Here is a 16000-nt window from a genome sequence, read left to right on the forward strand (position 1 = left end):
CTTAGCAGAAGTGCGAACAAAAGGATCGCAGAGCGGCGGCAACGTTTTTTTGTTTTTGTGCAGTTTTAGAGTAGCGCAAAACCTACTCAGTGTTTGCGATCACTTCAGACTGTTCTGTTCCTGTTTTGACGTCACAAACATGCCCTGCGTTCGCCACGCTTGTGGTTTTCCTGGCACGCCTGCGTTTTTTCGAACACTCCCTGAAAACGGTCAGTTGACACCCAGACACACTTCATGTCAATCACTCTGCGGCCAGCAGTGCGACTGAAAAGCTTTCCTAGACCCTGTGTGAAACTACATCGTACGTTGTAATAGTACGTCGCGCGTGCGCATTGCGCCGCATACGCATTGCGCCGCATACGCATGCGCAGAAGTGCCTTTTTTTGCCTCATTGCTGCACAGCGAACGAATGCAGCTAGCGAACAACTCGGAATGACCACCACTGTTGCTTTGGAATACTGTACATAAGACTTGTGTGTTTTTCCTTCTTAAATTGGTTCTTTTCTGATGTCTCTGCTTACAGCCTATTCTGGAATCTGGCGCTGTAGAGTTGCTGTGTAGCCTGACTCTGAGCGAGAATCCGGCCCTGCGGGTCAATGGTATCTGGGCCCTAATGGTAAGCGTTTCTCTGCAGATGTCGCACTGCGACCAATCAGCGCATTGTCCTAACCATTTTCCTGTTCCGCAGAACATGGCCTTTCAAGCCGACCAGAAAATAAAATCCGACATATTAAGAGGTTTGAACACCGAGCAGTTGTTTCGTCTGCTTTCTGATTCCGATGTCAATGTTTTGATGAAAACGTTGGGACTTCTTAGAAACCTCTTGTCCACGCGCCCAGTAAGTCTACTACTAATAGCATTACATTTACAAGAGGGGTTCATTAGTTAGGGAACATATGGGGGGAAAATTCAATTAGCCGCAGTAATTTACCAAGGGCTAATTGATGCCCCGGCACGTTTCAATTAGCCCTGAAGGCAGGCTGCAGTTAACGGTGATTTTATTTATTTTTTCGGATCGGAGTCGGAAAAAAATCCCTCAAAAAGTGCCTCTTTCAAGGTGCGGCGAACCTGTTAACACATAGAATCTGGGATAAGTTCCCAGACCTATGTGTTCATGCCTGAAAACAGTTAATTTACCAGACGAGAAAAAGGGGCTACCACACTTTTTTAACACTCGTTAAATAACCGGTTCTAATTGAATTCCCCCTACTGTTTTCAAAATGCTATTGTACAGAGGTGTCCACACCTCTGTGGATATTCGTGGCAAAGCTGGCGCGACTAGTTTCCTTGTGAACGTATGCTGTGTTCGCACCTGCGGTCCATAGGGTTGAGTGGTGCATAATCCCCCGAAAATATTTTAAATTGTACAACCACGTCAGTGCTACTCCGTATTACAGATTAAAAAACGGGGGGAAAAGCCGCCACGGTCTACAAGACCAGAACCTGGTGCAGAAATTAAAACTTGTAAAAAGAAACAACGCGGATTAATGAAACGGTGTGAGATCACCAAAAGATAAAATCACGTTGATTTATATTACACATCTAGCGATAGTACACGTAATAAACACATGCTTCTGAAAATAAGCATGTATAGATGTACAACCGTACATGAAGGAATGAAGACCTGAGCTGGATTGCTGTATAGTGTGTACTCACTGTGATAAGTGAGACGTTCTTGGCATGTGGATTAATTACCGTGTCCAGATATTGAAGACGGCGATGTACCAAGGGGTACGAGATATTCATGCAGCTCCTAACTGAGATGGTAGCTCCGATTGTAAGTCGCTGTTAGTGGAAAGGGCTTATGTGGTATCTGATATACAGTCCTTGCAAGTATCCGTATGTTCCAAAAAGCCACAGGTGTGTTCAGCAAATAAAAGTGCGTGGATGAGGACACCAGCAATTACTGAGGTGGGGAAACTGAAGAAGAGATGTGTCCTATCCTTTTTGTGCCATATGGCACGAGACGCCTGGCACGACTTAAACGCTATGCCACAGGTAGACCATCCTGTACTCTTTCCTTATTGCGTGTTATGTGCATAACGCTTTGCTTACAGTGGCCTTGGTATAAAGTTGCAGATTAAGCATAACGATGCGAGGCGTAGCGTGGACCACTCCTATCGACCTCCGTCTTTTACCTTTTTATCCAGATTTGTGACTTAAGTCGCATTAGTGATGCAAATAAGACTCATATTTGTGAAAAAGTTTCTGGCAAAGTCAGCGGTGCACCAAATGGGGCTGTTTGGCACCATTTGAGGATAGGTGTATGTGGACACAACTTCTACCCCCACCTCATTCCCACATGCCTAGTGAGCCTGTTCTACCTGTCTGACACTTCCATTTAACTCTGTGGTCCAGGCATTCATAGGCTGTTCTCCTCCGTACACACTTCTTAATTCCGAATCCCCTCCGGTCATCATTCCTATATTCCAGGGCTTATCACACTCTGCACTCATGGATCCTTGGCAGTGCGTGTTTTCAAGGTAGCCTCAGGAATAATTAGTACCACCTATAGATCTATTGTGTCAGTCAGTTAAAACTCCTGTGCTCCAGCTAGATGATCTGGAAAACATGCACTGCTAGGGTCCCACCAGTACCCGGTTTGAGCAGCACTGCTATGTGTGATTGAACATAGGGGGTCATTCCGAGTTGATCGCTCGCTAGGTACTTTTTGCAGCCGTGCAAACGCATAGTCACCGCCCACTGAGGAATGTATATTTGCTGTGCAAGGGTGCGATCGCATGTGCAGCAGGAGCGGTACAAAAACATTTTGTGCAGTTTCTGAGTAGCTCAGAACTTACTCAGCCACTGCGATCACTTCAGCCTGTCCGGTCCCGGAATTGACGTCAGACACCCGCCCTGCAAACGTCTGGACACGCCTGCGTTTCTCCAACCACTCCCGGAAAACGGTCAGTTGACACCCACAAACGCCTTCTTCCTGTCAATCTCCTTGCGATCGGCTATGCGAATGGATTCTTCGTTAAATCCATCGCACAGCAATGATCTGCTTTGTACCCGTACGATGCGCCTGCGCATTGCGGTGCATACAAATGCGCAGCAGTGACCTGATCGCTGCGCTGCGAAAAACGGCAGCGTGCGATCAGGTCGGAATGACCCCCATAATCTGTTTTTTATTTTCGTAATAGAGTACATTTCTGTTGTCTGCACACATTACCAGCTGTGACTCTGCAGTGAATGATGTGATCACTCGGCCGAAGGGTTATTACTGTAGTGAATGTGTATCCCTACACGGTGTACATCCTAATTATTATAAAGTTATTCTTTGTTACAGGAGAGAATTCTTTTTTGCCAGCACGTAGATTGATGTAACCCTCGCCTCCCTCCTAGCGATAACATTATTCCTCTTTTCCTTGTCTTCTATCTGCACGTTAAGCACATAGACCAGATAATGAGCACGCATGGGAAGCACATCATGCAAGCCGTGACCTTCATCCTTGAAGGGGAGCATAATATAGAGGTCAAGGAGCAAGTAAGTTACAACAGGTTCCCTGCCAGCCGTATTACACTGCACCAGCGTGACCTTTTATAACGATGACTCTAATTACACTGTAATGAATGATGGACAGTATTCATTATCACCAGCAGAGGGTTAACAGTAGTCTAGGGGATCAGTTCTTGAGCAATGCAAAATTGCTTTCCCCGGCGCAGTGCCCTTACATATAGGAACCGCAGTTCTTGTATTTTAATATGCAACTCTACGGGGTTGCGATCTAAAATTTAGGGGTGATGGAGGCTACCATTGACACACACTTGCCGAGTTTTCTACAGGCGGAGCTGGTACTGGCTGAGGGGGTGGAGCCGTACGTTTGTCATTAAGCCTCGCCCCCTACATGGAATCATCCCTTGAATTGCGGGACTAAGAGGGAATGATGTCATTCTCATAGAATTGCGTCATATTGGTCCTGTCCCCTCCCTCTTTCCATTTCACTAGAATGTTGGCGAGATGTGGAAGTTACACCTGAAAAATAGTGAGTATCCCGTACGTTCCAGGGGGTTGGGAATTATACATACCAGTCACAATGGCATGAAACCATAGCAACCAATCAGATTCTACTTAATATTTATCTAACTGCTTCTAGAAGATAATCGATAGACTCTAATTGGTTGCTATGGGCAACAGCACCAGTTCTTAAAAAAAAAAAAAACCCCAAAAAGAAAACCTCCAACCTTAGTAAATTTTCCCCAGTTGTCAGTAACCTTTTTAATGGCTCCGTAAACTAGATGTAGAGTACATTTTATTGTGCTGCATCCATTTCGTTCTCTTCACTACAGTAAACATCACCCTAATTTACTTTTTGGCTCTTGTCCATGGTCTTCACATACTGATCATCTCATCGGGATATTTGACACGAATGTCTTCATGTGGAGTAATCTGTCATTGCTATAGTTTTGACTTAAAGCGTGTAATTGGTTTTCAAAATGTCTTATTAAACACCATGGGCTAAATGTAATGGCCTGCGAGCCGCCGGAAGCACGGGACTTTGTGCGAGTGTGCCCGTATTTTTAAAGCGGCAATCGTTTACACGGCAAAAAGTGGTTGGTTTTGCCACATATAATGATTGCCTCTTTAAAAATACATCTCCGGCAGCTCGCAGGCCATTGCATTCAGACCTACATGTAGTTTGACATCCAGTGGAACATGTTGTACAAGCGATTCCTCGTGCTTAAAGGTGTATGAACCTTTCATAAGTGTATGACAAACAAATATCCACGTTTTGATAAGTATGGTTTGCAGTTTTTCGCAGACGAGCGTTCCAGAAGTGCAAATCCGCTTGTTACATTTTCTGATCTTTGTGCTGTTCTCTGCCGAATGACTGATAACACTTCTGGTAGCGACTAATAAAACTGACAAATGTGTAAGCAGATCAGTCACATCCGATAAGAACTTAGACATGTATTAGGATGCGATCGCGGCGGCAGAATTCCTGACCGGAACTTAATTGAAGGGCACAGAAGTAATCTAGTATTACTGTATTGTATTTGGGCTGTCGTGGCTCACTTCCAACGAGCCGTAGGAGTCCGATCAGATTACTCCCATGTTCCAGATACGGAAGGCTTGCGAGACTGGGAGCATATCTGTGCAGCTGTGGGAATAGGCCGTTAGTTTATATAAGGTGTTGCACAAAATGTGTGGAAACCCTGATTTATGGAACGAGTTCTCTAGAGGTGGTGGAACACCCGGGTGGGAATTATTAGATCTACACTATAAAGGTCTACAGTCAATAGGTCTACCACTAGACGTGCATTAGGTCGAAAGGGTCAAAACGTCGTCATAGAATAAGTAGGAAAGGCAGACATGTAAATGGTTCGACACAAAAAAGGTGGACACCATTTTTTTTTATGGGGGGTTTTTGTGGTGTTTTGTCACTTTTCTGCCACACACAAGCCCCACTAATGTACCACGTCCCCTCGCCTGGCTCGTTTCGCACGCCATGCTTCGGATTTACAATTCCCAATCTTAGTCCACGTGAATGGTAAAGTAATAAAAAGTAGAAGAAAAAAGAAAAAACTTGTGTCTACTGTACAGATGGAACCTCGCTCATCTTGGCTTCTCTGCTGCGCCTAGGTGCACCATGGCTTATTAGCATAAAGCTTTCATCTACTGTTCTCAGCTGCAATACAATACAGAGAGAACAATACAGTAGGGGATTAAGTCATTTCAGCAGGTGATTAAGGGGGTCATTCCGAGTTGATCGCTCGCTAGCAGTTTTTAGCAGCCGCGCAAACGCTATGCCGCCGCCCACTGGGTGTGTATTTTAGCTTAGCAGAAGTGCGAACGAATGTATCGCAGAGCGCATGCAAAAAAATTGTGTGTAGTTTCAGAGTACCTCCAGACCTACTCAGCGCTTGCGATCACTTCAGACTATTCAGTTCCGGATTTGACGTCACAAACCCGCCCTGCGTTCGCCCAGCCACGCCTGCGTTTTTCCTGGCACGCCTGCTTTTTTCCGAACACTCCCTGAAAACGGTCAGTTGCCACCCAGAAACGCCCACTTCCTGTCAATCACTCTGCAGCTGCCTGTGCGACTGAAATGCTTCGCTAGACCCTGTGCAAAACTACATCATTCGTTGTGCCCGTACATCGCGCGTGCGCATTGCGCCGCATGCGCAGAAGTGCTGTTTTTTTGCCTGATCGCTGCGCTGCGAACAAATGCAGCTAGCAATTAACTCGGAATGACCCACTAAGTCCGACTTCCCTTAGTTTAATTAATCCTATTAAAGGCAAAGATGAAGAGGGCTCCATCTGTACCTTATGTGTGTTGACCTTTTGACCCTCTCGACCATTAGTGGTAGACCTATTGACTGTAGACCTTTTGTAGTGTAGATCGATAGTCCGGATACCGAACACCCATTATATTGGTTCTGCAGGTCAGCTGTGTATTTCATCTGAAAAGGTTTCAATTCTGTTTGTAACAATTGAAGCCCCTTCATGCACTACAGTACAGTACCACTTCCTTCTTCACTACAAGAGAAATTGGATTTAGTTTATTAGTTTACGTCAACACTTTGTCAACCAGTTGGCCCTTAGTTTGTACACTTAGTGTTTTTCAACCATTAGGCCTCATACTCGTGGGTTGTATGTTACAATGCTAACTTTATGTTATCAAGCAAAGGCTGGCTGACCTGCCGGTACTACAAGCTGGGTTGTGATGTTATCAGGTATTCAGAATAACCCGGGAATGCAGGAACAGTATGGTCTGGAAGGGATAAAGGAAATTTTCGTAATGGACACTTGCACAGTAGAAATATTGGACAGACGTTGAAATAAATGATGATCCAAAAACGTGACCTGTGTAAATGTTTTCGAACAATAATGTTTTATTTCGAATAAAGAAGGGGGTTAAGTGTCAGCAAAACGAAGTGTCGTTTATATATGGCAATGGGAATTAGGTAAAGGACAGCGGTCTGCTACAGATCAGGCAAGAATATGACCTGTATTGCTTATATTCCAGACCCTGTGCATTCTCGCCAACATAGCAGATGGCACAACAGCTAAAGATCTTATTATGACAAACGATGACATTTTGCAGAAAATAAAGTATTATGTGGTAAGTGGACGACTTATGCCCTAACACCATGAGTGTTCCATTTAACATGTTGTAAATAATTACTTTCAAGGCTTTGTAATTACGCCTCTTTATTAGCAATACAACTTGCCCCTTCATCTGCTCATTAATGCAGGCTGCTAACTTTTCTCGCTGACTCTTAGGTTCTCTTTGAGGGACACAGGTAACCTTGGGGTATAGAGGGTGCAATGCAGGATTTAGCACTCAAACTGTTTGTATATCCTCCCCTATATAATCCCTCCTTGCAATAGTTCATTTGGTTTTTCGGAGTGCCTTAGCAGGTGCACTACAGATGGCAGCCTGTACTGTATCTTTCTTTTTAATTTATGGTCCAATTGGCAAATCAGTAATGTGTAACATTCCCTCTTTGTAATGTGAGCCATTGGCCGGGCTCTGTTTTTATGTTGTTGATGCTCTTCTGGTCCCTTAGGAGGGCCACAGATTAGGCTGCCACAGTCTTGGCAGGCATGGCTTGGGTGTTCCGGGTCTTGTTCCGATAGGATCAGATCTCTGTTCATTTTCATAGCCCCATGATCAGATCTTCCAGGTTGAAGACAGCTTACCGGATGTTGTGCTATAGAGATCCCAGGCTGGGTGGATTCCATGAGCACAATTCTAAAATGTTACAGTGCACGGTGGTCTTTTTCCAACATTGTTGGCTTTGCTTAATGTTCTTCATCTTTCATGGTATTCCGAAGTATACCTTAACCCTAGTGACCGCTTCGGGACGTCCCCAAGATCACTGGTGTCTCCCTAAGAGGAGGGAGGACTCTACAACCCTACCCTTCATGGCTCTGTGGTTACCATTAATCGTATGGTCCACTTATGGTCCTGAGGGCTTTTTTAGATAAGAATTAAGGAGCTATTGCAAGGAGGCGTTATGTAGGGGAGGGGCTACATTACAGATGACCCGTAGCAAATCCAATAGTCCAAGATTAGTAATGGATTAGGAGAAAAAAAAAACCCCAGCAAGTGTAACAGTTCTATTATATCTGATGGGGCTGATCGGTTAGTCTTGTCTTCTTATTGCAGAATTAAGGACAATAGATGAGTTCTAGGAGAAACATCAAAAGCTTGCAATAGTTTGAATGTAAAGATAATTGGTAAATAAAAATGTAAGGCACATACAATTCTGCTTACAGAAAGCATTGGGCACTTAGGCAGTCCCCAGGCATCTTTTGTATAGATCAAATGGGAATGATTTTATTGTAAATTTCTCTGACGTCCTAGTGGATGCTGGGAACTCCGTAAGGACCATGGGGAATAGACGGGCTCCGCAGGAGACTGGGCACTCTTAAAGAAAGATTAGGTACTATCTGGTGTGCACTGGCTCCTCCCTCTATGCCCCTCCTCCAGACCTCAGTTAGAATCTGTGCCCGGCCAGAGCTGGGTGCTCCTAGTGGGCTCTCCTGAGCTTGCTAGAAAGAAAGTATTTGTTAGGTTTTTTATTTTCAGTGAGATCTGCTGGCAACAGACTCACTGCTACGTGGGACTGAGGGGAGAGAAGCAAACCTACCTGCGTGCAGCTAGCTTGTGCTTCTTAGGCTACTGGACACCATTAGCTCCAGAGGGTTCGAACACAGGGCCTGACCTCGATCGTTCGTTCCCGGAGCCGCGCCGCCGTCCCCCTTGCAGAGCCAGAAGACAGAAGAAGGAGATGAAATCGGCGGCAGAAGACTCCGGTCTTCATTAAGGCAGCGCACAGCACGGCGCCCTGGGCAGCAATAAGAATACCTTTTGGCACTAAATACACATAATACAGTCTGGGAAACTGTATATGTGTAAAAACCCCCGCCATTAAGCTATACAAAACGCGAGAGAAGCCCGCCGCTGAGGGGGCGGGGCCTTCTTCCTCAGCACACCAGCACCATTTTCTCTTCACAGCTCCGCTGGAAGGACGCTCCCCAGGCTCTCCCCTGCAGTATCCTGTACGAGAAGGGTAAAAAAGAGAGGGGGGGCACATAAATTTAGGCGCAAATAGGATAATAAGCAGCTATTGGGAAAAATCACTCATTATAGTGTAAATCCCTGTGTTATATAGCGCTGTGGTGTGTGCTGGCATACTCTCTCTCTGTCTCCCCAAAGGACTTTGTGGGGTCCTGTCCTCAGTCTGAGCATTCCCTGTGTGTGTGCGGTGTGTCGGTACGGCTGTGTCGACATGTTTGATGAGGGTTACGTGGAGGCGGAGCAGGGGCAGATAAGTGTGGTGTCGCCCCCGACGGGGCCGACACCGGATTGGATGGATATGTGGAAGGTCTTAACAGACAGTGTCAACTCCTTACATAAAAGGTTCGATGACGCAGCAGCCTTGGGACAGCCGGGATCTCCGCCCGTGCCTGTCCAAGCGTCTCAGAGGCCATCAGGGGCTCAAAAATGCCCGCTAGCTCAGATGGTAGACACAGATGTCGACACGGAGTCTGACTCCAGTGTGGATGAGGATGAGACAAATGTACAGTCTACAAAGGCCATCCGATGCATGATTACTGCAATGAAAAATGTATTGCACATTTCTGATGTTAACCCGGTTACTACCAAGAAGGGTATTATGTTTGGGGAGAAAAAGCAGCCAGTGACTTTTCCCCCATCTGATGAATTAAATGATTTGTGTGAAGAAGCGTGGAGTTCCCCCGATAAGAAACTAGTGATTTCTAAGAGGTTACTGATGGCGTACCCTTTCCCGCCAACGGACAGGTTACGTTGGGAAACATCCCCTAGGGTGGACAAGGCGCTCACACGCTTATCAAAAAAGGTGGCACTGCCGTCTCAGGATACGGCCGCCCTAAAGGAGCCTGCGGATAGAAAGCAGGAAGCTATCCTGAAGTCTGTGTATACACACTCGGGTACTATACTGAGACCTGCTATTGCTTCAGCATGGATGTGTAGTGCTGCAGCAGCATGGTCTGATAACCTGTCAGACAACATTGATTCCCTCGACAGGGATACTATTTTGCTAACCATCGAACATATAAAAGACGTCGTCTTATATATGCGGGATGCACAGAGGGACATTTGCCTGCTGGCATCTAGAATTAATGCAATGTCCATTTCTGCCAGGAAAGTATTATGGACTCGGCAGTGGACAGGTGATGCTGATTCTAAAAGACACATGGAGGTTTTGCCTTATAAGGGTGAGGAATTGTTTGGGGACGGTCTCTCGGACCTCGTATCCACAGCAACAGCTGGGAAGTCAACTTTTTTACCTCAGGTTCCCTCACAGCCTAAGAAAGCACCGTATTATCATGTACAGTCCTTTCGGCCTCAGAAAGGCAAGCGGGTCAGAGGCGCATCCTTTCTGCCCAGAGGCAGGGGTAGAGGAAAGAAGCTGCACCAGGCAGCCAGTTCCCAGGAACAAAAATCTTCCCCCGCTTCCTCTAAGTCCACCGCATGACGCTGGGGCTCCACAGGCGGAGCCAGGTGCGGTGGGGGCGCGTCTCCGAAACTTCAGCAACCAGTGGGTTCGCTCACAGGTGGATCTCTGGGCTGTACAAATTGTATCTCAGGGATACAAGCTGGAGTTAGAGGCGACTCCCCCTCGCCGTTACCTCAAATCAGCCTTGCCAGCTGCTCCCAGGGAGAGGGATGTAGTACTGGCGGCAATTCACAAGCTGTACCTCCAGCAGGTGATAATCAAGGTTCCCCTCCTTCAACAGGGACGGGGTTACTATTCCACAATGTTTGTGGTACCGAAACCAGACGGTTCGGTGAGACCCATTCTGAATTTAAAATCCTTGAACACTTATATAAGGAAGTTCAAGTTCAAAATGGAATCGCTCAGGGCGGTTATTGCAAGCCAGGAAGAGGGGTATTTTATGGTGTCGCTGGACATCAAGGATGCTTACTTGCATGTCCCCATTTACCCACCTCACCAGGAGTACCTCAGGTTTATGGTACAGGATTGTTATTACCAATTCCAGACGTTGCCGTTTGGTCTGTCCACGGCACCGAGAGTATTTACCAAGGTAATGGCCGAAATGATGATACTCCTTCGGAAGAAGGGAGTTATAATTATCCCGTACTTGGACGATCTCCTTATAAAGGTGAGGTCCAGAGAGCAGTTGTTAGTCAGCGTAGCACTCTCTCGGGAAGTGTTGCAACAGCACGGCTGGATTCTGAATATCCCAAAGTCGCAGCTGATTCCTGCGACGCGTCTGCTTTTCCTGGGCATGATTCTGGACACAGAACAGAAGAAGGTGTTTCTCCCGGTGGAGAAGGCCCAGGAATTGTCATCTCTGGTCAGGGACCTCCTGAAACCAAAACAGGTGTCGGTGCATCACTGCACGCGAGTCCTGGGAAAGATGGTGGCTTCTTACGAAGCAATTCCCTTCGGCAGGTTCCATGCAAGGATCTTTCAGTGGGATCTGTTGGACAAATTGTCCGGATCGCATCTTCAGATGCATCGGTTGATCACCCTGTCCCCAAGGGCCAGGGTGTCTCTGCTGTGGTGGCTGCAGAGTGCTCATCTTCTCGAGGGCCGCAGATTCGGCATACAGGACTGGGTCCTGGTGACCACGGATGCAAGCCTCCGAAGATGGGGGGCAGTCACTCAGGGAAGGAACTTCCAAGGACAGTGGTCAAGTCAGGAGACTTCACTACACATAAATATACTGGAACTAAGGGCCATTTACAACGCCCTGAGTCAAGCAGAGCCCCTGCTTCAAAACCAACCAGTGCTGATTCAATCAGACAACATCACGGCGGTCGCCCATGTAAACCGCCAGGGCGGCACAAGAAGCAGGATGGCAATGGCAGAAGCCACAAGGATTCTTCGATGGGCGGAGAATCACGTGCTAGCACTGTCAGCAGTGTTCATTCCGGGAGTGTACAACTGGGAAGCAGATTTCCTCAGCAGGCACGACCTCCACCCGGGAGAGTGGGGACTTCATCCAGAAGTCTTCACGCAGATTGTAAACCGTTGGGAACGGCCACAGGTGGACATGATGGCGTCCCGCCTCAACAAAAAGCTAAAAAAAAATATTGCGCCAGGTCAAGGGACCCTCAGGCGATAGCTGTGGACGCACTAGTGACACCGTGGGTGTACCAGTCGGTTTATGTGTTCCCTCCTCTTCCTCTCATACCCAAGGTACTGAGGATAGTAAGAAAGAGAGGAGTAAGAACTATACTCATCGTTCCGGATTGGCCAAGAAGAACTTGGTACCCAGAACTACAAGAAATGATCTCAGAGGACCCATGGCCTCTGCCTCTCAGACAGGACCTGTTACAGCAGGGGCCCTGTCTGTTCCAAGACTTACCGCGGCTGCGTTTGACGACATGGCGGTTGAACGCCGGATCCTAACGGAAAAGGGCATTCCAGATGAAGTGATTCCTACGCTGATAAAAGCTAGGAAGGATGTGACAGCAAATCATTATCACCGCATATGGCGGAAATATGTTGCTTGGTGTGAGGCCAGGAAGGCCCCAACAGAGGAATTCCAGCTGGGGCGATTTCTGCACTTCCTACAGTCAGGAGTGACTATGGGCCTAAAATTGGGGTCCATAAAGGTCCAGATTTCGGCCCTATCTATTTTCTTTCAAAAAGAACTGGCTACACTGCCTGAAGTTCAGACGTTTGTTAAGGGAGTGCTGCATATTCAGCCCCCTTTTGTGCCTCCAGTGGCACCTTGGGATCTTAACGTTGTGTTGGATTTCCTGAAATCCCACTGGTGTGAGCCACTTAAGACCGTGGAGCTGAAATATCTCACGTGGAAAGTGGTCATGCTATTGGCCTTAGCTTCGGCTAGGCGTGTGTCAGAATTGGCGGCATTGTCGTGTAAAAGCCCTTATCTGATCTTCCATATGGACAGGGCAGAATTGAGGACTCGTCCCCAATTTCTCCCTAAGGTGGTATCAGCGTTTCATTTGAACCAACCTATTGTGGTGCCTGCGGCTACTCGGGACTTGGAGGACTCCAAGTTACTGGATGTAGTCAGGGCTTTGAAAATCTATGTAGCCAGGACAGCTGGAGTCAGGAAAACTGACTCGCTGTTTATCCTGCATGCACCCAACAAGCTGGGTGCTCCTGCTTCAAAGCAAACTATTGCGCGCTGAATCTGTAACACGATTCAGCAAGCTCATTCTGCGGCAGGGTTACCGCATCCTAAATCGATAAAAGCCCATTCCACAAGGAAGGTGGGCTCTTCTTGGGCGGCTGCCCGAGGGGTCTCGGCTTTACAGCTTTGCCGAGCTGCTACTTGGTCGGGTTCAAACACATTTGCTAAGTTCTACAAGTTTGATACCCTGGCTGAGGAGGACCTTGCCTTTGCTCATTCGGTGCTGCAGAGTCATCCGCACTCTCCCGCCCGTTTGGGAGCTTTGGTATAATCCCCATGGTCCTTAACGGAGTTCCCAGCATCCACTAGGACGTCAGAGAAAATAAGAATTTACTCACCGGTAATTCTATTTCTCGTAGTCCGTAGTGGATGCTGGGCGCCCGTCCCAAGTGCGGACTTTCTGCAATACATGTATATAGTTATTGCTTAACTAAAGGGTTATTGTTGTGAGCCATCTGTTATTGAGGCTCAGTTGTTGTTCATACTGTTAACTGGCTATGGTTATCACAAGTTGTACAGTGTGATTGGTGTGGCTGGTATGAGTCTTACCCTGGATTCCAAATCCTTTCCTTGTTGTGTCAGCTCTTCCGGGCACAGTTTCCTTAACTGAGGTCTGGAGGAGGGGCATAGAGGGAGGAGCCAGTGCACACCAGATAGTACCTAATCTTTCTTTTAGAGTGCCCAGTCTCCTGCGGAGCCCGTCTATTCCCCATGGTCCTTACGGAGTTCCCAGCATCCACTACGGACTACGAGAAATAGAATTACCGGTGAGTAAATTCTTATTTAAATTAATAAAATCTCTTGCGTTCACAATTTCTGCACATACGACACACATCAGGATTGAGGGTAGCCAGTAACCAAATAGAAGATAGGGAACCTAGATTTCCTTTGCTGTCTGCAACAGAGAGATTTGTTTCTCATGTATTTAATGCGTAATGAGGAAGAAGTCTGAGTTTGAAATTGAGATTTTTCAAGGATAAAGCTCGACAAGGTCATTGTAAAGTGTATAAAAGTATCTAACAATCGCACCCTGATTCTCTGCTATGTCCGGTTGCAGTTGAAAATTGTTTAACTGTTTAGCAAGGTCTCTTTCCCTCTAATGAAAAAAATGAAAGGCGAGAAAATCTCTGTTACGTTGATTTTATATTTTTTAATTAACAAACTAAGGCTGTGGTGATCGTTGTTTTGTTCTGTTTCCACATTACAGGGTCATTCCAACCTGAAGCTGCAACTGGCTGCCATGTTCTGCATCGCTAACCTCACGTGGAATGAAGAGGAAGGTAAGCGATACTTCAGCCCAATTTAATATTTATACACACCTTCTGGAGGTCTATGTGGCTCGCACATTCGGTGCATCCTCAGCTGAAGGGGCTAGACTATGGGGGAATGGCGTTCTCTGTTACATTTAGTAAACACTGGTTATTGGTGAAAACATTATTTTTAACTTTGTGGAGCTAAATGTTGGTTTTGTGCACAAAGGGTAGGCGGCTAAAACAGCATCATGTAATAATCAGTGTTTATCTGATGGTTAATACCACTCCTCTCCAATATTGTTTTACGGTAAATGTTCTGTATTTATTTATTTTCTGTGGCTGTAAAATCTGCCATTAGGCGTGAACACCGTGCTCCCTGTAGATAGTATTACTTGTATTAAATGATACATACATTGTAAGTCATTGTGCATATTTAATAAAGAGGTGTGTGTGTTTATATGTATGTGTGTGTTTATATGTATGTGTGTGTATATATGTATGTGTGTGTGTGTATCTCTCTCTCTCTCTCTCTCTCTCTCTCTCTCTCTCTCTCTCTCTCTCTCTCTCTCTCTCTCTCTCTCTATATATATATATATATATATATATATATATATATATATAAATACAGGTTGAGTATCCCATATCCAAATATTCCGAAATACGGAATTTTTTGAATGAGAGTGAGATAGTGAAACCTTTGTTTTTTGATGACTCAATGTACACAAACTTTGTTTAATACACAAAGTTATTAAAAATATTGTATTAAATGACCTTTAGGCTGTGTGTATAAGGTGTATATGAAACATAAATGAATTGTGTGAATGTAGACACACTTTGTTTAATGCACAAAGTTATAAAAAATATTGGCTAAAATTGCCTTCAGGCTGTGTGTATAAGGTGCATATGTAACATGAATGCATTCTGTGCTTAGACTTAGGTCCCATCACCATGATATCTCATTATCGTATGCAATTATTCCAAAATACGGAAAAATCCGATATCCAAAATACGTCTGGTCCCAAGCATTTTGGATAAGGGATACTCAACCTGTGTGTGTGTGTGTGTATATATATATATATATATATATATTTTTTTTTTTCCCCAAAATGACCGGCACGCTGTCTTAATCTCCAACTACCTCGGTGCCTTCCCTGGCTACATGCCAATGTAATTCATTCAGAAATGGGTAGCACTCACAAGGACATTTCACAACGAAAGAAATCACAAGAGAGACTGAGCTGTGGTAGAGCTCAGTCTCTCTTGTGATTTCTTTCGTTGTGAAATGTCCTTGTGAGTGCCACCCATTTCTGAATGAATTATATATATATATATACTAGGTGATTCATCGCGCCCTACGGGCGCTCTTCACACCGTCGTTAGGGGCTACGCCCCGTTAACCTCTGCACGCCTTTGAACATACGCAGGGCGGTAGATAACAGAATCAGAAACGCAGGGCAGTATAGAGGGCATACAGAAATGGGTTCCGGTTGAGATAAGATAGAGAGGCGTAGGGGGAGAGAAAGGGAATGTACAGAAACGCTGTGCGATCGGTAAAGGATAGGGAGAGGCAGGGTGGTAGGGAGAGGATAAAGAGAGGGAAGGTGTTAGACAG

General features: G+C 45.9%; 1 protein-coding gene across 5 annotated transcripts in view; it reads left to right on the forward strand.

Moving 5' to 3' along the window:
- The window catches only part of ARMC8 (armadillo repeat containing 8), a 182327-nt gene that overhangs the window by 133789 nt on the left and 32538 nt on the right, over positions 1-16000 (forward strand). For all 5 annotated transcript variants that reach the window (XM_063933049.1, XM_063933050.1, XM_063933053.1 and 2 more), the window contains 5 exons: positions 524-616; positions 689-838; positions 3395-3490; positions 6975-7070; positions 14343-14415. In XM_063933049.1, coding sequence (XP_063789119.1) covers positions 524-616; positions 689-838; positions 3395-3490; positions 6975-7070; positions 14343-14415 — 508 coding nt within the window. The remainder of the gene's footprint in view (positions 1-523; positions 617-688; positions 839-3394; positions 3491-6974; positions 7071-14342; positions 14416-16000) is intronic.

This window comes from Pseudophryne corroboree, chromosome 7 (assembly GCF_028390025.1).
Source record: "Pseudophryne corroboree isolate aPseCor3 chromosome 7, aPseCor3.hap2, whole genome shotgun sequence".
In the NCBI taxonomy this organism is placed as follows: Eukaryota; Metazoa; Chordata; class Amphibia; order Anura; family Myobatrachidae; genus Pseudophryne; species Pseudophryne corroboree.